This window comes from Onychomys torridus, chromosome 11 (genome assembly GCF_903995425.1).
Source record: "Onychomys torridus chromosome 11, mOncTor1.1, whole genome shotgun sequence".
Classification (NCBI taxonomy): domain Eukaryota; kingdom Metazoa; phylum Chordata; class Mammalia; order Rodentia; family Cricetidae; genus Onychomys; species Onychomys torridus.
In genome coordinates, this window is record NC_050453.1 from 59056146 (window position 1) to 59080487 (window position 24342).

Genomic DNA, 24342 nt, shown 5'->3' on the forward strand with positions numbered 1-24342 from the left:
AAAAAGAGAGATAAAATCAAAACGTTCTGCATTTGTCTCTGAAATGCTCAGGGCCATCTTATAATGAAACAAACAAACAAACAAACAAACAAACAAATTTTAGTTGATTTCCAAGATCTCTGAAGTCTTAAACAGTTCCAACATCACTCAAAATTTGAAGCCAACATTTCTTTGAGACTCAAATCAGCTTGGCAGTGGTGACACACGCCTTTAATCCCTGCACTTGGGAGTGAGGCAGAGGCAAGCAGATCTCTGAGTTTGAGACCAGTGTGGTCTACAGAGTGAGTTCCAGGACAGCTGGGGCTACACAGAGAAACCCTGTCTCAAAACACAACAAACAACAAAAATCAAGAAACAAGAAACAAGTTGTGTTCACAGAGTAAACAGTCCCATTCTAAAAAGAAGACCTAAAAAGGAAGAATGGGACCAAAGTAAGAAAACCCATGTCTGGAATCTGTAGGTCCATGTCTGGAATGTGGGGCACATGGTGGCATCGCCTGAGCTGCTCTATCAATGTCACTTTCCTGTTTGCAGTGCACATGGGCTGCTTGCCGGGGACTTTTCGTCAGCACATCTCAGGCATTTCCAGGATGTTGGAGATGCCACTGAGGCTTACCCTCTACTATTCTAGCTTCAAAAATCCCCATCTGAGGGCCTGGAGAGATGGCTCTTCGAAGACCCAGCTCAATTCCCAGTACCTTTTTAACATTCATTTATTATGTATACAGAAGAGGGTGCCATGTGGTTGCTGGGATTTGAACTCAGGACCTCTGGAAGAGCAGTCAGTGCTCTTAACCTCTGAGCCATCTCTCCAGCCCTCCCAGTACCTTAATGGTGGCTCACAACCATCCTTAACTCCAGTTTCAGCAGAGCTGATGCCCCTTCTGGCTGCCTCAGGTACTGCATACACATAGTTCACAGACATACATGCAGGCAAAATTCTTGTACACAAAAGTAAAGAAATCTTGGCATTGGGGATTTAGCTCAGGGGTAGAGTGCTTGCCTAGCAATCAAGGCCCTGGGTTTGGTCCTCAGCTCCGGAACAAAACAAAACAATCTTAATAAGAAAGAAAGAAAAATTCCTTTTAGCAGTTCCCTGCAGAAATCCTGACCATGCTACACATTATCTGATCCCCTAAACTTTGAACTCTTGGTAGAAGCCTCCATGATCCTGTAACTCTTGTATTTTGTTTGTCTTCAAATTCAGTGTGGTGGATGACACCAGGGTTTGCTGACAGATCAAGTGCACACCTCTAATCCCAGCACTTGGGAGGCAGAGAGGCAAGCTGATTTCTGTGGGTTCCAGGCCAGCCTGGTCTACACAATGAGTTCCAGGACAGCCAGGGATATGTAGAGAGACTCTGTCTAAAAAGTAAGCAAACAAAAAAACCAAAACCAAACAAAAAAAGAAAAAATAAAACCTGTATTTCCAGATTTTTTTTTTTTTTTTTTTTTTTTTAGTGAATGAAGTTCCAATATTGTGTGACATTATTCTTGGGGAGATGTGAACACATGTCTACTCCCCTCAGATAGGGAACCAATGATAGACCGATGTAAGGATACCACCAAAGTCTGAGTGTGAATCCATTAGTCTGTATTGGGGTTACTACTAGGGTGTGGGTGAAGGTTACTTATAGGAGCTGGATGACTCAAAAGCAACCGCAACACTAGAAGACCACCCCAGCAGGAGTGATGGCCCAGGGAAGCTGGAAACCATGAAAGGTCACCACACAACTTACAGGTAGCTTGACAGACTGGAGATCTCTTTCAGGCAGCTGAACTGTTCGCTGTCTTCCAGGCAGTGTGGCTGCTGTGAGAGTCTTATATACCCTTGGGAAGGGCCTTCCTAGTGCATTTGGTCAGTTTCAGGGACATCCTACGAGTTCTGAGTTGTTAGTTTCCTGGGGTTTTAAGCCCCTCCCTTTAGAACTTCTTGAGTCTTAACTGGCTGCTCTCCAAGATGAAATAATTTTTCTTTTTAATTTAGAAGAAATTGCTATACCACAAATGATTTAGATTTAAATATTCATAGAAAGATGCACATGGAATCCAGAGATAGAATAGTTATAAAATGTGGACAATAAGAATGCCTTCTTAGCTCGGGAGGCAGAGACAAGCTGGTCTCTGTGAGTTTGAGGTCAACTTGGTCTACAGAGCAAGTTCCAGGACAGCCAGGGCTATGCAGACAAAACCCTGTCTCAAAACAAACAAACAAACAAACAAACAAACAAACAAAAACAAAAAGAAAAAGAAAGAAAGAAAGAAAAAGAAACTTGTTAGTCGTAAAAACATTTCTGTAGTTGTTGGTGTTACTTAGTTTTGCAGTCAGATTTCATGACGTCCTAACATTTTGGTCCTCTAGTGAGGCTCTACTGCCCCCATGTGGCGTAGGCTGCCCAGACAACTCTGTAAAGAGAGACGGTAGATTTTAGACTTCTAGGGCTGTAACGTCTTAGTGCTCTTGTATAGTGAAAGTAACCACAGATAACTCATTGAGGAAGATGTGGTTGCAGCTGCAGCGGAATTCCGGTCTGCCTGTCAGCCTCTGCAGATTCACAGAGTTGTCTTTAAAGAGCGCAGAAAGACACCAGGGGAAACGGTGGCAGGGAGGTCTCAGAATTGGGATCACCCTAAGCAGCCACAGGGAAAACCACAGAGAGGGAGGTGTGCTGACTGGATTAGAGGTCAAGTGAAGGGAACACTTTGAATCCCAGTCAAGATTCTGAGACTCCTTGAGAGAAACTGCTTGGAATGGAGGTCCTATGACTCAGGAGAATCCAAGACGATCAACATGAGAACCAGAGACGAATTAACCAGCAGTTCTGACACTGTCTCTCTGAGTCAATTACAAAGGGAGAAAGCAGCCATAGATCAAACAGATGTGTTCCAATAAAACTTTACACAGTTTTTACCTGCAGCCCTCCCATGGTTTGTGTACATGTTTTGTCTGCATGTATGTCTGTGCACCATGTGCATTCTCGGTGGCTGGTGGACATCTGAGAGGGTGTCGGATACCCTGAAACTGGAGTTATGATCTCTATATATAGTTGTGATCTACCATGTGGATGCTAGGAACTGAACCTGTTCTTAAGTACCTGGCTATCTCTTCCATCCCTGGAGATGAGATTTAAAAATTTTTGGATGCCTAGAATCTTTAGTGTGGGGCCAGATCAACTGTCTGTTATAAAACTTCAGCAAGAAGTCTATTGTGAGAGTGTTTATTAAAATACTATACCTCTGCTTGTAATTGTAGCTGACGCGTACTGAGTACATACTATATCTCAAACACTAAGCTAGGAGCTTCCTGTATACTTTCTCACTTAATGCTCACAACTCTATGAATTGGGTATCAATGTTTTACATATTTAGAGGGTGAGATGATGTAATTTAATTAGGGTAACACAATGTTAACACGAAGGACAATGGTTCAAACCCAGAGAATAGCCCTAAGGCCCCATCATTTGGCTATTGTTTTTGTTCTTATTTTAACTGGGCAACACTTCGGCATCTGAACTCAACCAAATGAACTATTGAAAAAAGCCATATAGTTTAAACAAGGCTTACAAAGCTAGTCACAAGCACTTTCAGCTAGATTTAATTAATAAACTTTCTCTGGTACCACTGAACTCAAACTAAAAATTGAATTCTTGGGGTTGGGGATTTAGCTCAGTGGTAGAGCGCTTGCCTAGCAAGCGCAAGGCCCTGGGTTCAGTCCTCAGCTCTGGAAAAAAAAAAAAAAAAAAAGAAAAAAAAATTGAATTCTTTTTAGACCTTGTTCACAATGTTGCTCTATAATGGAAATGTATTAAGAAATGTATTTCCAAGCTGGGTGGCGGCGGCGGCGGCGGCGGCGGCGGCGGCGGCGGCACACGCCTTTAATCCCAGCACTCTAGAGGCAGAGCCAGGAGGATCTCTGAGAGTTCGAGGCCAGCCTGGACTACAAAGTGAGTTCCAGGAAAGGTGCAAAGCTACACATAGAAACACTGTCTCAAAAAAAAAAAAAAAGTATTTCCATTTGTTTTCTGTCTTACAGAGTCTCTCCATCTGGCTCCATATCTGCACGATATGCTGATCTTTTTTGTGGTTATTAATGTTCACTGTCAAGGTGATATAGTATACTGGTTTTAGATATGGGCTTGGGGCATAGTCTTTTGTTTGAAACCTAATCTTGCCCCTTGCAGGCTAGGACTCAATAAACACCAGCTAGTCTGCGAGCATTTTAATCTACTGGAATGGGCTGTCTCCACTGTGACTCCGCTTTGTGGTCTGTCCTCAGGAAGTAGGAGAGTCATCAGGCTGGATGGAGAGCCCCTACTGAGACATCTCAGCCCATTTAGAAGTCTTTAAATAATAGCAGCCACAACTCAACTGTCATTACCACTACCACAATAACAATAGCCGATGTTTAGTGGGCACTTGCTGTATGCTATTTTAAGTGATTTTTATGAGTTAATGTAATCATTTAATAATCCTATCAAGCAGGTAATATCTGCACTGTGTAGGTAAGGGATTAAGTTACATGTGTAATACATGGCAAGGACTTTTTTTTTTTTTTTTTTTTCAAACACAAGGTCATATGCTAAGCAAGTGTTCTGCCATTGAGTCCCAGCCCTTGGCTTTTTGAGACAAAGTCCCATCCAGGCTGGCTCACAACCTTCTACCACTGCCTCAGAAATGCTAGGCTTACAGGTGTATACTGCACCTGTAGAGTTTTGACTCATGCAAGTCTAACTTCAGGATCTATACTCTGTTTAAATTTATTTTTAGTTTTGAGAAGGCTCTTGCTAAGTTCTAGCTTGGAGCTTGCTATGTAGAACAGGTTTCCTGGAACTCACAGAGATCCCTTGCCTATGCCTGTTGAGAGCTAGGATTGAAGGTATGTGTCATCACTCCTGGATATACTTACTCTTCCTGTTGAAAAGTAGGACACTGAGGAGAACAATCTGTATTTATTTTAACTTTCATGTTACTGATCTGCCTCCAGTAGGAAGTTGTACTGTGATGGATGTCTTCAGGAGGACTGACCAAAGATTCTGTCTAGAATCAGTGTAGGTTTTTTTTTTTTTTTTTTTTTTAAGATTTATATATTATGTCTATAGTGTTCTGTCTGCCATCAGATCTCATTATAGATGGTTGTGAGCCACCATGTGGTTGCTGGGAATTGAACTCAGGACCTTTAGGAAGAGCAGCCAGTGCCACAGAGCCATCTCTCCAGCCCATTGAACCAGTGTAGGTCTTTAAACTGGGTGGTGGTGACACATGCCTTTAATCCCAGCACTAGGGAGGCAGAGGCAGGTGGATCTTTGTGAGTTTGAGGCCAGCCTGGTCTACAGATCAAGTTCCAGGCCAGCCAGAGCTACACAGGGAAATCCTGTGTCGACCCTCCCCAAGACAACACACACACACACACTCACACACATGCACGCACCAAAACCCCAAACCAAACCAAACCAAGAAAAGAAAGAAAGAAAAAAAAAAAGGATCTTAAAGGCACACACATCACTATTTACTATTAGCACAAAATAAAGTACAATGTAATGCCAGGAGTATTGTGGACATAATCTAGATAGATAGCACATATTAATACTTTACCTATTCACATATTGTCCTTACATTTCCTGCTTGGCTGAGAAAGACCCACTCTTTTCCCTAATACCTAGGTTAAACAACTTCCTTTAAATACAATAGAGACTTGAGTCCACTTTTTAGTTTCTATTTCTAGAAAGAATCTGTAAATTTGGGTCTGACAATTAATACTACTAATCAAGATTTGTTGCTCAAATGTGTGTGTGGGTGGGGCGGGGTAAGGGGAGGAGACTGGCCAGCAAACCTCAGGGATTAGCCTGTCTCCACCTCCCCAGTGAGCCACCACAACCCCAACCCCAATCACGGTTGCTTTTTCTGTGGAGGTTGGAGAGACTGCTCAGTTGCTAAAGTTCTAGCCAAGGATCTTTCATGGCAAGCACTTCAGAGAGTTAGCCATTTCCCCAGTCACCAGCTGTTGCTTTTTAACAAAAGGAGGAAGAGAAGACCCAGGGATCTTTTGTTCGTCTAAAGTGGGTAAACAAGCCCGAGGAACCTTGTTTAAGATTTTTCTCAGTCAAATTTTGAAGGAGGAACTTTTTTTGGTGGCGGTGGGGAGGGGCGGGGCGGGGCGGGGAGGGGGGGGAGCGCTAGAATTTCTATCATTCCAAAGCATTAAAATGAGAGAACATTTCAGCTAAAATCTTTTTTAAAAATAGCAGTGATGGTATATTAATCTTTGATTCCCTTCAGATTCCGTATGTGAGTGTTCAAGAATGTCACGTGAGCAGAGATCTACACGCATGAAAGCTTCGTTAATTTTTAACTGGTAATGTGAGATGAGAAGGCTCAGTACTGACCAGCTGTATTTTGAACTCGACTACATACATGAATTATGTATACACGGAAAATTATTCGAAACAATTTTAGTCTATTATAATACCCTTGCTTCCGGTTATAATTTTAGATAAATTAGAGTATATTATAATTATAACCAATTATGTTGTTTCAATTATCATTTCTAATTGATCCAAGCATTAATACATGACCCCTGGTGAGAGTCTGTTTCATAATCCTGGTAAAAAGCCAGTGGTTTGCTCTTAATGAACTTCTGTGCACAGTACTATTTAATTAGATTAAAATGGAGTCCTCTTTGAAGTGTCTTAGAGGACACTTTCTGGATGGATCTTGCCAGTTGGGTGGGTCAAAAGGACTGTCTTTTTGTCTGTTTTGTTTTTTCTGAGACAGGGTTTCTCTGTGTAGTCCTGGCTCTCCTGGAACTCACTCTGTAGACCAGATCCACCTGCCTCTGCTTCCAGAGTGCCAGGATTAAAGGCCTCCCGGAAAAAGGACTATTTCTTTTTCTTTTCCTTTCCTCCCCCCACCCCCCCCTTTTTTTAAGCTGAGGATCGAATCCAGGGCCTTGTGCTTGCTAGGCAAGCGCTCTAGCACTAAGCTAAATCCCCAACCCAAAAGGACTATTTCTTAAGCCAGGGACTGTTACACTTTGGGAGCTGAAATGAAATTAGGAGGATAAAGACACAACTCACCTCTTTCAATACAAAGGAAATATATTCTTTTTTCATTTATCCTTCTAGAATTTGCTTGGATGATAGTGATGTAAAAATCTTTTAAGAATCCCTTCTACTTCGAGAATTCTGACATTTATTTTCTTATTTATTTTCGAAACAGAATCTCATGTAGCCCTGCACGCTAGGAACTGAGGACGACCTTGAACTTCTGATCTTCCCTCCTCCTGCTATGTGTTGGTATTACAGGCGACAGCCACAGGTCAGGATGGAGAATTTTAAAGCTTTGGTAAACGAAACTATAGCGAAAGCTTTGATATTTACGTTCAGGTTAGTTGTCGTGAGTGGGAAAGAGAAAACGAAGATAACCATGTATACGCAATCTAGACGCTGAAGTGTACCTGAAGTGGGTCATTAGCAGGAATAACCTGGGGGAGACCAGGATGTAAACTATTGGTTCTAATTAACACCAATCGGAGGACGGACACGCCCTGTTCAACACCTGCTACCTTTAGGGAACCCAGCCCGGGCTATAACCGGGGCGCCGGCTGATGACGTATACCTGGGCCTGGAGGTGATTGGCTCCCCGAGAGGGCCATCGGCTGCCAACGGGACCCAGCGCCCTCGCTTATCATCGCGATAGCCCCGACCTGGGTGCGGGATGGCCGCGGAGCCGGGTGGAAGTGCTCCGCGGCTCCGGGAGCCGGCTCTCGGGGCCGAGACATGGCCCGGGGCTCCGGCCAGTTAAGTGGGCCTCATCTAGACACTGTCGCCATGCCCAAGAGAGGAAAGCGGCTCAAGTTCCGGGCCCACGACGCCTGCTCGGGCCGAGGTGGGCGAGGGGCGGGGCCGGGTGGCGGAGGGGGGCTGGGCAGCCGCGTCTGGCGGGGAAAGACTCCACCAGGAGCGGCCCGGGAGACTTTGCCCGGAGTCTGAGGAGGCCTTGGCGCTGTGCTCTGTTTCAGTGACCGTGGCGGATTATGCCAACTCGGATCCGGCGGTTGTGAGGTCTGGACGGGTCAAGAAAGCCGTGGCCAACGCTGTTCAGCAGGAAGGTAGGTTTTCGTGGATCTTTTTATGCCCCCCCCCCCCCCCTTAAGACAGCATTAGGTGGTGTGTTTTCCCAGAATTTTGCCCCGATGTTTTTCTTGCAGCCCTTTGGGCATCTGGCCACGAGCGTGTTTGCTCTTTTCACTGTTTGCTTTCTCATGTTGGGGGTGGGATGGGTGTGTGTAGATCTGCAGATTCTGGAACTGAGATATTTTGTTTCTTCTTTGAATTAAAAAACAACTTTGTGACCAGATGGGGTAGGCATTCCTTTAATCTCAACATTGGGGATGCAGAGACAGGTGAATCTCTGTAAGTTCAAGGCTAGCCTGGTTTACACAGCAGTCTACATAGTCTCGAAAGGACAGTCAGCCCCAAAACCAACAGAATTCCACACAACTTTGGGCACTCATTACTTTCCACTGTCACTTCTTGATACCAGTCTCTGTTTTTGTAATGTATGTATCTTTTACCATGCAATTGGCATCCATTACTTTGGCATATTATTTTTTGCCACCTTCGTCCTGCTTTCAAGAGCTTTGCAGTTGGATCTCTTAGATTTGTATTTTATGTCACATGTCTCCAGTGCAGGGACAGGCTTAAATTGGATCTTGTTTCTCTGAAGCCATTGCTCCTCAGAGTTGAGGTGCATGAGACTAGACGACTTTTTGCATTTATTGTCTGCAGGGCTCACAGTGTGTGAATTGTGCACCCTTCCCCGAAACTGAAGGAGTCAGTTTCTGCAACTTTAGGTTGCCAACAATTTGCCAGTTATTTTCCAGTTTTTTTTTTTTTTTTTTTTTTTTTTTTTTTGTTTTTATGGTTATTAAAACGCTACAGTTTTGTTTCAGCTTTTGTTATAGGTCCTCAGCACTCTTAAGCATTGCCTCTTTCCTCCATGGTTGCTGATACATTGGCCAAGTATTTTTTTGGATGGGACCAGGTGCATTTAATTCTTTCTTTGTTTTTTCCTAGTAAAATCTCTTTGTGGCTTGGAAGCCTCCCAGGTTCCTGCAGAGGAGGCTCTTTCTGGGGTGGGTGAGTCGTGTGACATCATGGACAGCAGTGATGAGATGGATGCTCAGGAGGAAAGCACTCATGAAAGATCAGTCTCCAGAAAAAAGAAAAGCAAGCGACACAAAGGTATGGGGCTTGCTTTCCTGAGGATTCTAAGTTCTGTGGTGATTGATGCTGTTCTTTTCAATGTAAGGGGAGGTCTAAGACGTGATAGATAATACTACTACTGTACTAGTTATTGTCAGTGATACCCCTCTTTCCCAGGATCCCCAAATTACCTTTATTATACTTTGCTCTTTCTTAACTCTGCTAGAGATAGATATATGTGTGTGTGTATTTATACACACGTGTATATACATACATACATGTGTTTTCTTACATCTCTATATACACATATTTCCTTATGTCTATATACATATGTGTGTGTACATTTTTGAAATTTTCTAACTTACGCTTTAAAATTTTTAAAGTTTTTTTTAAGATACTGAATATGAATTTGTCAGTATGTATATGTGTTCATCACTTGTATTTTAAAGTATATAATTGAGTCATTTTACTACTTTCTCAGTTGTTCTCCTGTCTTTGAGCTAAGGATAGAACATTTCCCTCCCTCCAAAGAGAATTCCCAAAGCATTAGCATCACTGCTTATCTGATTCGTTCTCTGCAGATGTGCCTGTTGTAGACACTCCATACAAATGGAATGACACAGCATCACTGCTTCTGTCCCCACTGATCTGATTCGTTCTCTGCAGATGTGCCTGTTGTAGACACTCCATACAAATGGAATGACACAGCATCACTGCTTCTGTCCCCACTGATCTGATTCGTTCTCTGCAGATGTGCCTGTTGTAGACACTCCATACAAATGGAATGACACAGCATGCTCTTTTTGGTCTGATTCCCTTTCACATGGCTTTTGTGTTTAAGGTTCATCCATATGCAGTATGTACCGACAATTCTTTTTTGTTTGTTTGTTTTTTGAGACAGGGTTTCTTTATGTAGCTCTGGCTGTTTTGGAACTCCCTCTGTTGACCAGGCTGGCCTTGAACTCACAGAGATCTGCCGTCCTCTCTACCTCTTGAGTGCTGGGATTGAAGGCACGTGCCACCACTGCCTGGCCGAACAGTTCATTTTTATTGCCTTGTGTTTAGCTGTTTTGCATTATGAAGTAACTTTAGGGATAAGTTTTGTGTAGGTAAATGCTTTCATTTCTAATGGGTAGTAAGTAGTCATGCAGTTTTTGGATTGTGTGGTACTCTATGTTTAAGTTTTGAGGAGTCACCAAAATGGCCATATCATATGATACTTCTAGCAATAGCATATGAACATTGTAATATCTCCACATCCTTGCCAACACTTATTATTATTTTACCTATGAAATTATAATGGACGTGAAGTAGTATCTTTAAAAAATACTATTTTTATTGTGTGTGTGTGTGTGTGTGTGTGTGTGTGAATATTTGTTGTGTATGCATGCTTGCAGAGACCAGAAGAGTTAGATTCCCTGTAGCTGAATTTATAGGTGGTTATGAGTGGCCTGATGGGCACTGAGAACCAAACTGGAAGGGTAGCAACTGTTCTTAACTACTGAGCTGTCTCTCCAGCCCCTTCATTAAAATAAAAGTGTGTGTGTGTGTCTGTGTGTGTCTGTGTGTGTGTGTGTGTGTCTGTAACTGTGTGTCTATGTGTGTATTAAGTAATTGTGTCTGTATGGGAACCCATGGAGGCCAGAATGGGTGTCATGTTCTTGGAGCTGGAATTTCAGGCAATTGTCAGTTTCTTGATGTGGTGCTAATATCCTGCTGGTCCCCTGAAAGAGCAGTGTCCTGGTTGTGCTTTTTTTGTTTTGTTTTGTTTGTTTCTGTCAGTGTGACACAATGTACAGTTATTTGGCAAGAGAGAACCCCAGCTGAGAAAGTGTCCCTACCAGATTGCCGTGTGGGCAAGCCTGTGGCGTGTTTTCTTGATTGATGGTTAGTATGGGAAGGCCTGGCCCCCCATGAGTGGTGCTGCCCTGTCAGATGGTCCTGGCTGATGAAATGGCTCAGCTGGAAAAGGTCCTTGTCCCACGCTGACTGAGTTCAGTCCTTGGGATTGCATCAGGAAGGAGAGAAGTGACACCCACAAGTTGTCTCTGACCTCAACACACATGCTGTGCCACTTGTCCGTCCCCCCAATTCTGTGGCATAAATAATTCAAATGTAATAAAGGCAGGCTGAGCAAGCCCTGCAGAGCAAAGCAGTGAACAGCACTTCTTCATGGCTTCTCTTTCACTTTCTGCCCTGACTTCCTTTAGTGTCGACTGCACCCTGAGAGTTGTAAGAGGAAATAACCTCTTCCTCTTCATGGTGCTTTTGGTCATGGTGTTTATTTACCACAGCAGTAGAAACTCTAAGATGAACAGTAAGTGCTCTTCATTTTTGAGCTATCTCTTCAGCCCCAGTGTCTTTTTAATCTACAATGGGCTTAATGGTTTCTTCACCAGGTGATGGTGGCGCACGCCTTTAATCTCAACACTTGGGAGGCAGAGGCAGGTGGATCTCTGTGAGTTCAAGGCCAGCCCAGTTTCAGGACAGCCAGGGTTACACAAAGAAACCTTGTCTCAAAAAAAACAAAAAACAAAAAACAAAAAACAAAAAACCAAATAATATTTTCTTCATTTCTGTTGAGGAATTATTGGAGTTGATTGTTAAAATGTACACCAAGGAACTTTAAAAACTTACGGTTTTAAAGCACTTGGTGCACATACCTTGAGGGCATGAGTTCTGATCCCCAGCACTCATGTAAAAAGACAAGTCTGGCAGTGTGGGTGTGTGGCCCCAGCAGTGCTGAGCAGAGATAGGATTCCTGGGGTTTGCTAACCAGCCTATTTACCTGGTTGGTGAGCTCCAGGTTCAATGAGAGACCTTGTCTCAAACAATGAGGTAGAAATGTAATTGGAAGGACATGCTGGGCATCAACCTCTGTCCTTCACACACACACACGTGTCCACACACGAAAATGTATACACACATGCACAAACACACAACAAAGGCTTTAAGAACATTAATAGAAGATTTTAGCAGCTAGAATGATCAGAAGCCATCAGCCTGAGGGGCTTCCTTGGACCTGTTTAAAAGCCTTTTCTTAAATGTACAAGCTGTGAGAGAATTGAAGAGTATCTTCAGGTAGATGTGTAATAGTAGAACAGACTAGTGTTCCTTTTCTGTTCCAGAAGACCTGGATGGGGCTGGAGGAGAAGAGTATCCTATGGATATCTGGCTGTTGCTGGCTTCCTACATCCGTCCTGAGGACATTGTGAATTTCTCCCTGATTTGTAAGAACGCTTGGACTGTCACTTGCACTGCTGCCTTCTGGACCAGGCTGTACCGCAGGTGCGAGCACACAGTAGTGCCAGCGCTTCCTCTGGCTGACGGCATTGCTGTGTGTGATCGGAGCTGTGCCCGAGACCATGAGCTCTCTTCCCTTTCTTTACCCTGTGCCTGGGTGTGACCCGAGCTTTGGACTTCTTGATACTGCTCTGAATCTTATGGTACCGACTGTCGAAGGTGCTTGTCTTGCCAATGGCTGCCACCTTACCCCAGCTAGTGTCTGGGTGGTTTTTTGTTTTTTTTGTTTGTTTGTTTTTTAAACAGTATTGCTTCAGGCCCCAGAAAGAACTTAGATTTTTCCCCCTCCTTCCTCTGTACTGTCAGAAGAAGTGCTAGATTTTAATGTGGAGTACAGAGCTGTAGTGGACTTTGTAAACTGTAGAGCTGTGGTGAGGATGGATGCTATGTTAGCAGGGAATAGAGAATTTGCTGAGATGTCTGACAGGGAACCCAGTGGCTCTTCTCCAGGACAAGTTGTCTTTGAGCAACTAAAGTATATTACACTATCATCAATTAGGAGGCTTGTAATTTTGTAGAGCCTGAAATAATCCACATTTAAACCAAAAAAGGTAGAGAACTACAAGGTTACAAGATGAAGAAGCAAAAGCCATCAATAGTTTAAGGAGATGGTGACGGTGTTTGTGAGAACTAGGCAAGCTAGTACCCAGCCGTGGAATACTGGAACACAGTTCACATGACACCAGGAGTCCCGGGGGACTGAGTAAGAGCAGGAGAGACAGTTACATTTTGGTAGGAGTCATGTGTCATGTTTCAGGCACTACACGCTGGATGCTTCTTTGCCTTTGCGGCTGCGACCAGAGTCCATGGAGAAGCTGCGCTGTCTCCGGGCATGTGTGATCCGATCTCTGTACCATATGTATGAACCATTTGCTGCTCGAATCTCCAAGAATCCAGCCATTCCGGAAAGCACTCCCAGCACACTAAAGAATTCCAAAGTAAGTGAAAATTGCTGTTGGGGTGTGGCTAATGGACTCTTGTATGGTGGGCCTTTTCCAGTGGCTTGTATGCAGCTTCTTGATGGGGAGGGCTGTTGGTCCCAACCCATTAGGGGGCTAATGTAAACTTGTAGGATTCAGAAGTTTGATTTCTCCCAACACATTTTTGCTGTTCTAGGCTGGTTTATGCTATCCTTTCTTTAAAGCTTTCTTTTGCTTCTAGTGTATTTCTTGGTCTCTTGAACTTCTTTTTATGTACTTATTTTTAATTTATTTGACCAGTGTAGATAGAATGGTAGTTTGGGCTAGGAGGCGTAGAACTTGAATGGTGGGTATACACTACAGTTTTCACAAAAGTGCTTAGTCATGACTCCGGTAGCATGAGCAGCTCAACCGATGTCTGTTTCTAAAGTAATCTTGGCATCTGAGATTCCACTTCATTCTTGACTTCCTTTAAGGCTTCTGGTATAGATGTCTTTACTTGGGAAGCCCTGTGCCAGGCTCTTGCCAGGCCCCGTGGTGATTTGTCTCAGGGACTATAAGGTACTCCAATTCATGGATCTTAGGATGCCCAAATCTTCCTATGTTTTAGTCTGCTTTTATCTTAGGATTCTCTGCATAGTTTACATTCCTACACTGTATTCACATTTCTGGAATCCTGAATAATAAGTAGGTCTATTAGTCCTTGGGCCATTTCTCCTCCCTGGTGAACACCTTTACCAAGCCAGATGAATGTAGTCTTGGTTATTTAGGCAAGTTGATGCCTTAGCCCTTGTCTTACTCAACTGCTATTGTGTAATTTTCTTATCTTTTGAATTTGTAGGTAATTATTACAACTCTACCCACTCTAGTCCATTCTATAGCACTTCCTGTTCTCTTGTACTTTGCCTTTATGCTCATAGACGGTGTATGATTCTTCTCTCCTAGTTGAGCTCTAAGGTCATGTAGATTCCAGGAAGTAAAAGGGACTATTGATTTAAGGTAACCAAGATCCCCTCTGCAACACTTAGCAGTGGAGGTCATCAGGACCTAAGTCTGTTTAATAGAATGCTAGCTGATGGATTTAGGGCAGGAGGTGTGTGCTGCGTGAGTAGGGTTTCACCCCGAAGCTGCTTCTGCTTGTAATGTGAGTGGACAGTATCCCATCTCAGTTTGCAGTGTCTTCCTCCCTAGAAGCATTTACTCCTATCCGATTAACTACAAGGAGGGTGGTGATCGTTACAGAGTTAACCATGCCAGGTATGGAACAGGGCAGCTTTGACTGGGCAAACTCCTCATGCTTGACACATCTTAGCGGCTCCAGTGCACACTGCAAGGGTTACTGCGTAAATTCTGAAATGCTCATATCTTTTTACATTCCTATTACTGTGTCTTTTTGTTGGTTTAAATAGATTATGAAGCCAGAGTGGGTGGAAGAGTAAGCTCTCACTCCAGGTAGTGAGCACGGGCACCTTGGCAACCTCTTTGTCTTGGTAGAGATCCTCTGAAGAGGATGTGGGTCCTACTCCAGGTAGTGAGCACAGGCTGCCTGGCAGCCTCTTTGTCTTGGTAGAGATCCTCTGAAGAGGATGTGGGTCCTACTCCAGGTAGTGAGCATGGGCTGCCTGGCAGCCTCTTTGTCTTGGTAAGAGATCCTCTGAAGAGGATGTGGGTCCTATTCCAGGTAGTGATCTTTGTTTTGGTAGAGATCCTCTGAAGAGGATGTGGGTCTTGTAGTGGCAGATGCCTGGTGCATGGCCTCACCACTTATGTGCCTGTAACTGCATGGCACTCAGTTGCTAGCATGCCTAAAGGAAGTTGTCCCATTTCCTGGACGCCATCTTTTTGTATTTGATCCTCTCTCTCTTTTCAGTAGCATAGCTTGTGTGGGACACTGGAGCCGTTGTGATGGCAGCCGAAGTGTTTTCCCCTAAAAGCCAAGCCCATTATTTTTGATGGAGCAGCAGGACGTACAGGGCATGTCTGAAGGCAGGACAGCTGGCACGGCGGACGACCCATCCCTTACCCCTGGGAGGTACTTCACTTCTTGTGCTTAACCCTAGCTATAGCCTGACTTCATTGAGGGGCTTGCTTTAGACTGAATTCAGCTTAGCTCATTGGTTCCCATAACAGCTGTCTGTTTCCAGAAGGTCCTGAGTGGCTTGTTCCTGTTATAGGGCTAGCCCTCCTTGCCTGCTTTGTGGCCTTGTTAACCATCTTGCCTGGTGGCTACTTGCTGCCTTTATATTTTAACGAAGAGCAGTGGCTGCTGAATCAGAGAAAATGCCCCGCACTGTCGATACATATTTCTGTCTTTAAAGAGGAGAATGTAGGGTTGATCTTCGCAAGCCTCTGAGGTTGACTTGTATTGGTCCCTCTTTTCCTTTGTGATAGCACTATGTCTGTCTTCAGGGTGCACCAGTGTCAGGTCGGGTCTGCACACCAGCAAGTCCTCCGCATCGCAGCTGCAGTTGGCTTTAGACCTGTCACAGATAGTTTTGCTGCTTACTCATTTTTTTTTTTTTTTTTGTTACTTAATAATATGTTTTAATGTCATTCCCATAGTTTATTTTTGCTTTTTTTTTTTTTAACAGTGCTTACTTTTCTGGTGCAGAAAGATTGTTGGGAACAGACAAGAACCAATGTGGGAGTTCAACTTCAAGTTCAAAAAACAGGCATGTATTCTTCTTTTTGTCTGTATATTTTTATAAATTTATTTTTTTTAAGACTGTTTATTAGGGCTAGATGGCTCAGAGGGTAAGAGAGAGTACTGCATTTATAGAGGATTTAAGTCCTAGGTCATCTGATGCCCTCTTCTGGCCTTTTTAGGGCACTATACTCGTGTTCAAACCACTATCCATACCCACTTAAAATTAAGTTTTTTATTTTGTATGAGGGTTTTTTTTTTTTTTTTTTTTAAGACACAGTCTATGTATCTACTGAAACTTGGCCATGTAACTAGAGGGATCTGCCTGCTTCCGTTTCTCATGTGCTCAGATTACAGGCATGCCACCATGTCTGACTTGTCTAGTGGGTGTTTTGCCTGCATGGATCCATTGCACTGTGTATGCCTGGTACTGGTGTTGGCCAGAAGAAGGGGTCAGATTCCCTGGAATTGGAGTTATGGGTGGTTGTTAGTCTCCTTGTGAGTACTGGGAGCCAAACCTGAGTCCCTTTCAAGAATGGCAAGAGCTCAGAGCTGCTGAGACATCGCTGCATCCCTTCAGATACCTTATTTCATGAGTTTTACCATGTCTTAACCCTTTGTGCTGCCATAACAAAGTACCAGAGATTGGCTTAGTTATGAAGAATAGAAATTAATTTCCCCATAGTTCTGGAGGCCAGGACATCCAGGATTAAGTAAGGTACTTGCATGTTCTATGATGAGGCTCTGGTCCTTCTGTTTTCAAGATGGTGCCTTATTGTACTTTGTATGTTCTTACATAGCTGAGGTGGAAGGCTGAAAGGGCCTGAATCCATTTTAAAGCCCTCCTACCCTTTTTTTTTTTTTTTTTGAGACAGGGTTTCTTCTGTGTAGCCTTAGCTGTTGTAGAACTCACTCTGTAGACCAGACTGGCCTGGAACTCACGGAGATCCACCTGCTTCTGCCTCCCAATTACTGGGATTTTCTTTCTTTTTTTTTTTGTGGAGCTGAGGATAGAACCCAGGGCCTTGCGCTTGCTAGGCAAGCACTCTACTACTGAACTAAATACCCAACCTCCGTGGGATTTTTAATAAGAGTCTTTATCTCATTCATAAGAGAGGAGTCCTTATGACATCATCGCCTTCTAAAGGCTCCATTTCTTATATGACAGTAGATTAAATTTCAAAATAAATTTGAGGGAACTCTTTTATTTTCGGTTACTTGAGACAGGGTTTGTCTGTGTAACCCTGGCTGTCCTGGAACTCTCTTTATAGTCAAGGCTGGCTTCTAATTCACAGAGATCCACCTGCCTCTTCTTGAGTATTGGGATTAAAGTGTTCACCACCATGCCTGGTGGGAACTATTTTATATTGGAGGAAAAGAAAGAATAACAACTTTGGGTTGTTACCTAAGATAAACCTTGACAGATTCCCAGATCAGAGAACAGAGCTATAAAAGGTGTGTGTGTGTGTGTGTGTGTGTGTGTGTGTGTGTGTGTGTGTGTGTGTGTGTGTAAATGTAGCTATGGCTCTGTAGATAAAACACTTGTCACAAGCATGAGGATCTGATTTTGGCTACCCAAAACTCATGTAAAAACTGATGTGGTGGTATGCTTCCGTAAGCCCAGTGCTGGGCAGGTGGAAATGGGCAGAATGCTGGAGCTCACTGGCTTCCACATGCACTTGCACATACATCTACCCTCATGCATCCCACCCCTACCTTCATCCACCCTTTGTGGGCAGCTAAGGAATATTAAATATGCATAGTATCTTAGTCAGTGTTCTATTGCTATGAAGAGACGCCATGACATTGGCAATTCTTATAAAAGAAAGCATTTAATTGGGACTTGCTTACAACTTCAGAGGTTTAATCTATTATCATTATGATGGGAAGCATGGTAGCATGTAGACAAACATAATGCTGGAGAAGTAGTTGAGTTCTACATCTGGGTCTCAGGCAGTAGGAAGAGAGAGACACTAAGCCTGGCTTGGGCTTTTGAAACCTCAAAGCCCACCCCCAGTGCCTTAGGGATTTATTGCTGTGAAGAGACATCATGACCACGGCAACTCATAAAGGAAATATGTAATTGGGGTGGCTCACTTACAGTTTCAGAAGTTCAGTCCATTATCATCTTGATGGGGAGCATCATGATATACAGGCAGATTCTGTGCTAGAGCTCAGAGTGCTACATCTTGCAGGCAGCAGGAAGTCAACTAACACACTGGACAGTATTCTGAGCATAGGAAACTTCAAAGCCACCCCCACAGTGACATACTTCCTCCAGCAAGGCCACACCTCCTAATAGTCCACTCCCTATGAAATTATGGGGTCATTTACATTCAAACTGCCACACCCAGTGACTCACTTCCTCCAACAAGGCCATACCTACTTCAATAAAGCCACACCTCCTAATCCCTCCCAAGTAGTGAGTGCTACTCCCTGATGACCAAGCCTCCTGAGTACTGGGATTAAAGGCATGTGTAATTATAATTTAAAAAACAAACAAAAAACAAAATGAGAGGAAGGAAGGAAGGTAAATCATGGCAAAATATTCAGTGGTTGAGTGAGCTTTTTATATGTATAAATATTTAAAAGTTAGGAAAAGGGGGAACATTTTAGTAATGTACTGAAATTATTTACATACCCTTTTGGTCAAACATTTAAGATAGTTGGGCTAGTGAGATGGTTCAGCTGGTTTCTCTTTGTAGCCTTAGCTGTCCTGGAACTCACTCTGTAGACCAGGCTGGCTTTGAACTCAGAGGTCTGCCTGCCTCTGTCTCTGAGTGAAGGTGTGTGCCACCACAGCCTGACTACTTATCCTTCTCTTGATGATAGGCAAGGCAGCACTTTCACTGCTGAGGAGCCATCTTGCTAGCCCCACAAAGTTTTTAACTAAAGTCAGGCATCATACTTTCCTATTTATTCATTTTTAAAAACATAGTTCTTGTGAAGAAATTTGACTCCATGTCTTTGTAAGGAACTCGCAGTTTGGATGTCAATTAGACACCTCTCTCCACTAAGGGAAGCCCAGCATGGAGAAATGGGACAGGAGACTAGAGTTACTGCAGGAAGTGGAATGCTGAGAGCTCTTTTAGTCCCAAGACTGCTGAATCCTGCTCCATGATTCCTGGAATTTGGAGGTCGATTCTACATCTGTCCCTTTACTGCAGCAGATACTCTTTGAAGCCTGACAGATCACATGGAATTTGCAGTCTTTCAAGCATTGGAGAGTGGCTGCTAGAGCCTCTTCTTGTCTGACGGTGGAAATATCATCTAAATGAACTACAAACCCATTGCTGTGTTTACTAATCTAAGCATGCTCTTTCCCTTTTCTTAACAGGTAGATTGTCTTTGATCTCTGCATAGAAACCAGTATGAATGCAAAGCGGAGATGACAGCAAACTTTATCTTATTCACTTTAGTTCACCTGTTGGATTTTCCTCCACAGCATTACAGAGCATACATCTTTCCTTTGAACCATTCAATTAACACTTAGTCCTCCCTAGTCCCCTAGATTAAAGAGCAAGTGTACAGAACGGTTGCAACCACCCATTCAATATGAGGATGTTCATACCAACCCTGACCAGGACTGCTGCCTGCTGCAGGTTACCACCCTCAATTTCATCTTTATTCCTATTGTCATGGGGATGATATTTACCTTGGTAAGTGGGGATTCAGCTCCGCTATAGATTCTCATTGTATCTGTAGTTTGAAAAAGGATTTGTAGATTTAACTATTAAGAAGAAATCTCTGAAGAATAATAAAGCCCAAGATTAAAACCAGAATAATACATGGCTGCACCTCTTCTCCCCCATCAACTGACTGCACACACACCAAAGCCAAAATAAAACACAAAAGAAAAAACAAAACAAAACAAACACTTCCCAGATAAAAACAAAACAAAGTCTGAAATCAGATTTGCATATTAGACAGACAGACAGATATGGGGAGAAGGTAATTATATCTGAGGATGTTTTGCCTGTCTCCTCTTTAAGAAAAGGAAGGCTTTCACATCTTCCTGTATGTGCAGTGATCATTAATGGTTGAGAAATGGTGTCCTGAAGGGAACAGTGGAAAACACACACATGAGTACTGTCAGGACTTTGGGCATTCATGTGCTTCCATAATGGAATATTAAACTAGAGGAGAACTGGCTCTGTCCTTGTGTGATGCTCTGATTCTTTAGAACGTGGCCAGTAGTTAGAGGAGTAAATAATATATGTGCCTGGAGCTTATACTTTGTATGTTTTAATAATACTTACTTGGATAGGCAGCCAGAAAGTTCATGTTCTTTGCCATTTGTCCTCTGTGTGTCTTAGGCTTATGTTCAGAGATGTGTGGAGTTCCTCTCTGTGATGAAAAAGCTTAATTTTTTAATGATAGATAATATGTCATGAAGAATTTAAATAATGGATAAATTTATTGAGAAAGTAGAGTTGACTCAATCTGCCACTCTCCTATAACTACAGTTAACCTTCTGGGAACTGTTTCCTTTTTTTTTTTTTTTTTTTTTTTTGGTAATTTTTTTATTCATTTTACATTTACCAATCACAGATCCCCCCTTTCATCCCTTTTTCCACTCCCCTCCACCTCCCCTCCACTTTCCTCCCCCCTCATCCTCTTCTCCAACAGGGTAAATTCTCCCATGGGGGGGGGTCATCTAAGCCTGGTACATTCAGTTGAGGCAGGTCCAAGCCCCTCCCTGCTGCATCAAGGGTGAGCAAGGTGTCTGATCATAGGTAATGGAATCCAGAAAGCCAGCTTATGCACCAGGGATAGATTCTGATCACATTGCTGGGGCCCCTCAAATAGACCTAGCTGCACAACTGTCTCCTGTATGCAGAGGGTTTAGTCTGGTCCCATGCAGGTTCCATAGCTGTCGGTCTAAAGTTTGTGAGTTCCTTTGAACTTGGTTCAGTTGTCTGTAGATTTCCCCATCCTGATCTTCACACACCCCTTCCCCACCTTGCTAATATAATCCCTCTTCCATCTCTTGGCTGTGGATCTCTGCATCTGCTTCTATCAGTTACTGGATGAAGGCTCTATGATGACAGGGTATTCACCAATTTGATTACCAGGGTAGGCCAGTTCAGACACCCTCATCACTATTGCTAGTAGTCTAGTCTGAGGTTGTCCTTAAGGGTTCCTGGAGATTCCCCTAGCTCCAGGTTTCTCCCTTACCCCATGATGTCTTCCTCTATCCAGATCTCTCTTTCATTGCTCTCCTACTCCGTCCCTTCCCCCTCGACCATCCCGTTCCCTCATGTCATCCCTCATCCCCTCCCCTGTATTGTCCCCCTCATCCCCAGTTTACTCATGGAGATCTCCTCTGCTTTTCCTTCTCAAGGTGACCCATGCATCCCTTGTAGGGTCCTCCTTTCCTGGCTTCTCTGGAGCTGTGGGTTGTAGTCTGGTTATTCTTTGCCTTACATCTGGTATCTGGGTTTCTCAAGTGTGTCTGTTGATATGTTCAAGTATATGCCCTCTTGCAGTTAATTTTCTGCAGTTGAAACTGTGTCATAATACTGTTTTTATCATAGGCACTTCTCCTTTCATGTTAATCCATTCCATATATGTCATACTAATTCTGTATAAGTCTACATATAAATACTTGGAGGTTTTTTTGGTTTATTTTACAAAAACATGGGGTCAGGCTTAGGTTTCATGTATTAAGTTTCATGTTTGACTTGTTCATCAGTATCTTATCAGAATTCCATCTTTATTCTACATGTATAACACAATTAAATGGCTTTTGTGATAGAGTGTGTGCATTGATCTTAAGTTATTTATCTGTAAGGCCCTTTAACATGTTAGATACATAAAGCATAAAAACCCTTATAAAAATCACCCTGAACCTTTTATGTCTTTACAAATGTATTGGTACCATAACTTAAGAGATGAACCTTGAGACTGAGCTAAGGTGTGCTATGTGTAGAGCAGTCAGGGAGAGCCCAAAGAAACCAAGGTTAAATTAAATATTACACACATTTAAATTTAACTTAAACGCTGAATGTGCCTTTCTCTTGTAGTTTACTATTAATGTGAGTACAGACATGCGGCATCACCGAGTGAGATTGGTGTTCCAAGATTCTCCTGTCCGTGGTGGTCAGAATCTGCGCAGTGAACAGGGTGTGCAAGTCGTCCTGGACCCAGTACACAGTGTTCGGCTCTTTGACTGGTGGCATCCGCAGTATCCATTCTCCCTGAGAGCATAGTTACTGCTTCCCATCCCTTGGGACGGCTTCCAGTCTAGTCCGTTAGTAATCAGATTCTGTGTGGAGGGGCAGCTGGATTGTATATCTGATTAGTGATGCACATGCTGTTTGGGTTCCTGGGGCTCCTATTACAGGAGGTGGAAAGGTTGAATCAAGAGGAAAACCAGCTATGATTTATACACATTTTAATGTAAACTTTGCATATTTGAAAGGAGAAACCTGGCCTCATATTCTGTGTTAAACCCCAATTGGTGCTGTTGAGTTTGTTTATTCTTTGATCTCAACAAAAATGGTTGATCTTGTGCTAGGGAGAAATTAAACTCTGCCTGTTCAAGCAAGGAAGTTTTCCCTATGGATCAGAGGAACCCAGAGGTTTAAAGTGGTTGCTCCATTGTTGCTGCTCCTCAAATTCAAGTGAATATTTTTTTCTTTTCCCTTTACCCTTCTCCAGAAATAAAGCAGGTGACAGGGTTGTCAGAATCTTACGAGATTGACTTGTGCATCTTTAAAAAAAATGCTTTTTGGATATTTATTACATGAGTATTGATTGTTTTGCTGATTTTGTGTTTGGGTTTTTGTCTTATTGCATGAGACTGACAGTGATGGTAATGATTATGTGCCCCTGGTACTGTTCTAAGAACTTTATACATTGTGTCTCTAATCCTTGTGTCTTCCCATTCTATGTGAGAAGCTGAATCATTGACTTACCCAAGGCCAGAACTGCTGCTGGTACATGCAGAGCTAGGATTCTGACCATGTCTTTTGCCATACCACAACTTCAAAGGCCAGTCTTTTTTTTTTTTTTTTTTTTTTTTTTTTGTGGTATATAGTGGTAAAAAGGAGTAGGCAGATGTGATAAATAAAAAAGTAAAAGAATGAGTTAGTTGGAATCTTTCAGATAGACATTCATTAACTGAAAGGTAAAACAAAAGAGTATAGGGAGAATTGTGATGTTTGTTAGAAAGCCTTTATGATATGCTAAAGGTCATTTTCAAAAAATGCATTGCATGTTGAAACCAGCCTTAAACTCGAAGCAATATAGTGGCTTTTCTCTGCCCTGTCCTGTACTTTGCAACCTTTGTTTTTCTTTTTTTTAAAATCATCCTGTGTACTTTCATGAGCCTGGTCTTCTGTCCATACAGAAACATTGACACCCTCCTTTGGTCAAAGTTCTTACTGTCACTGGTATGCTCTGAGAAAAGGATCATGGGTGGGCTTTTTGTTTATTCTTTTGCTAAGAAGCAACCTTTGTTGTTTCCTCTCCCCCTGGATGTGGCAAGAGGTAGGCAGTAAGACAGTATTCTTATACTCAGATCTTGAGTCTAGCCCCTAGCACCACAGTCCAGCCTCCCTGCCCCACAAAAAGGAGTCTTCTTGAGACAGGTCTTGCTGTGTAGCTAGCCCAGGCTGGCCTTGAACTTAATCCTCTTTCTTTAGCCACCTGGAGTGTTGGGATTACAAGTGTGAGTCACCAGACAGGACAAAGACAATATTCTTTAAACTGAAAAATATTGTGAGGTAGATACTGTTGTGAGCTAAACTGCTAAGTTAGTATATTGGTTTTTATCACTCTCGTTACCCCATGCTATTTAAAGAAGATTCTTGAGAAGCATCTGTTAATACTGCTGCTGACTGCTAGCCTTACCCCACACTCAGAGGAATACTAATGTTGTTGAACAGAAAGTGAGACTGGGTCAGTTAAAAAAAAAAAAAACAACCAAAAAAACAAAAAACAAAAAACCAAACCCCAACATAACCGACAACCAGAATTTGGGTACTAAATTAACAAAAGCAAGAAACCCAAGGACAGTGAGCCCTCCACAGATCTCTGCAATCAAAAGTTGTCTCTTTGAAGTAGAAGAAGCACAGTTTGGAGTTCCCTGAACAACGATGCCCCAGAGCTGGGGGACGTTGTCCTTGAGGGTGTGTGTCTCCCATTTAGATTAAGGGGTGAAATAAATGTGGCTTAATAATTGTTTTCTGGCTCAACTTCTGAGTTTTTATGCCAAATTCCTTGGTATGATGATAGATACTATATTCTGCCTTTGAAGTTACTGCCT

General features: G+C 42.9%; 1 protein-coding gene across 2 annotated transcripts; it reads left to right on the forward strand.

Annotated features, from left to right (window-relative positions):
* Window positions 1–7634: 7634 nt before the first annotated feature.
* Window positions 7635–22841, forward strand: Tmem183a (transmembrane protein 183A). Of its 2 annotated transcripts, none has more exons than XM_036202411.1 (8): window positions 7635–7884; window positions 8018–8107; window positions 9075–9242; window positions 12332–12491; window positions 13264–13444; window positions 16018–16098; window positions 19574–19729; window positions 22097–22841. In XM_036202411.1, exons 1-8 carry the CDS (start codon window positions 7776–7778, stop codon window positions 22280–22282), a joined length of 1131 nt encoding a protein of 376 aa, XP_036058304.1. In that variant the 5' UTR covers window positions 7635–7775; the 3' UTR covers window positions 22283–22841. The 2 variants fall into 2 exon arrangements, with proteins under 2 accessions (XP_036058304.1, XP_036058305.1); XM_036202412.1 differs by having other exon boundaries at window positions 12335–12491.
* Window positions 22842–24342: the final 1501 nt, after the last annotated feature.

Excerpts from the sequence above, each read along its gene's own strand:
- Tmem183a (XM_036202411.1), top strand. The coding sequence starts at position 7,776 with ATGGCCCGGGGCTCCGGCCAGTTAAGTGGGCCTCATCTAGACACTGTC. Across the intron at positions 8,108-9,074 it reads CAACGCTGTTCAGCAGGAAG|TAAAATCTCTTTGTGGCTTG; the intron begins GTAGGTTTTCGT and ends GTTTTTTCCTAG. Across the intron at positions 13,445-16,017 it reads GCACACTAAAGAATTCCAAA|TGCTTACTTTTCTGGTGCAG; the intron begins GTAAGTGAAAAT and ends TTTTTTTAACAG.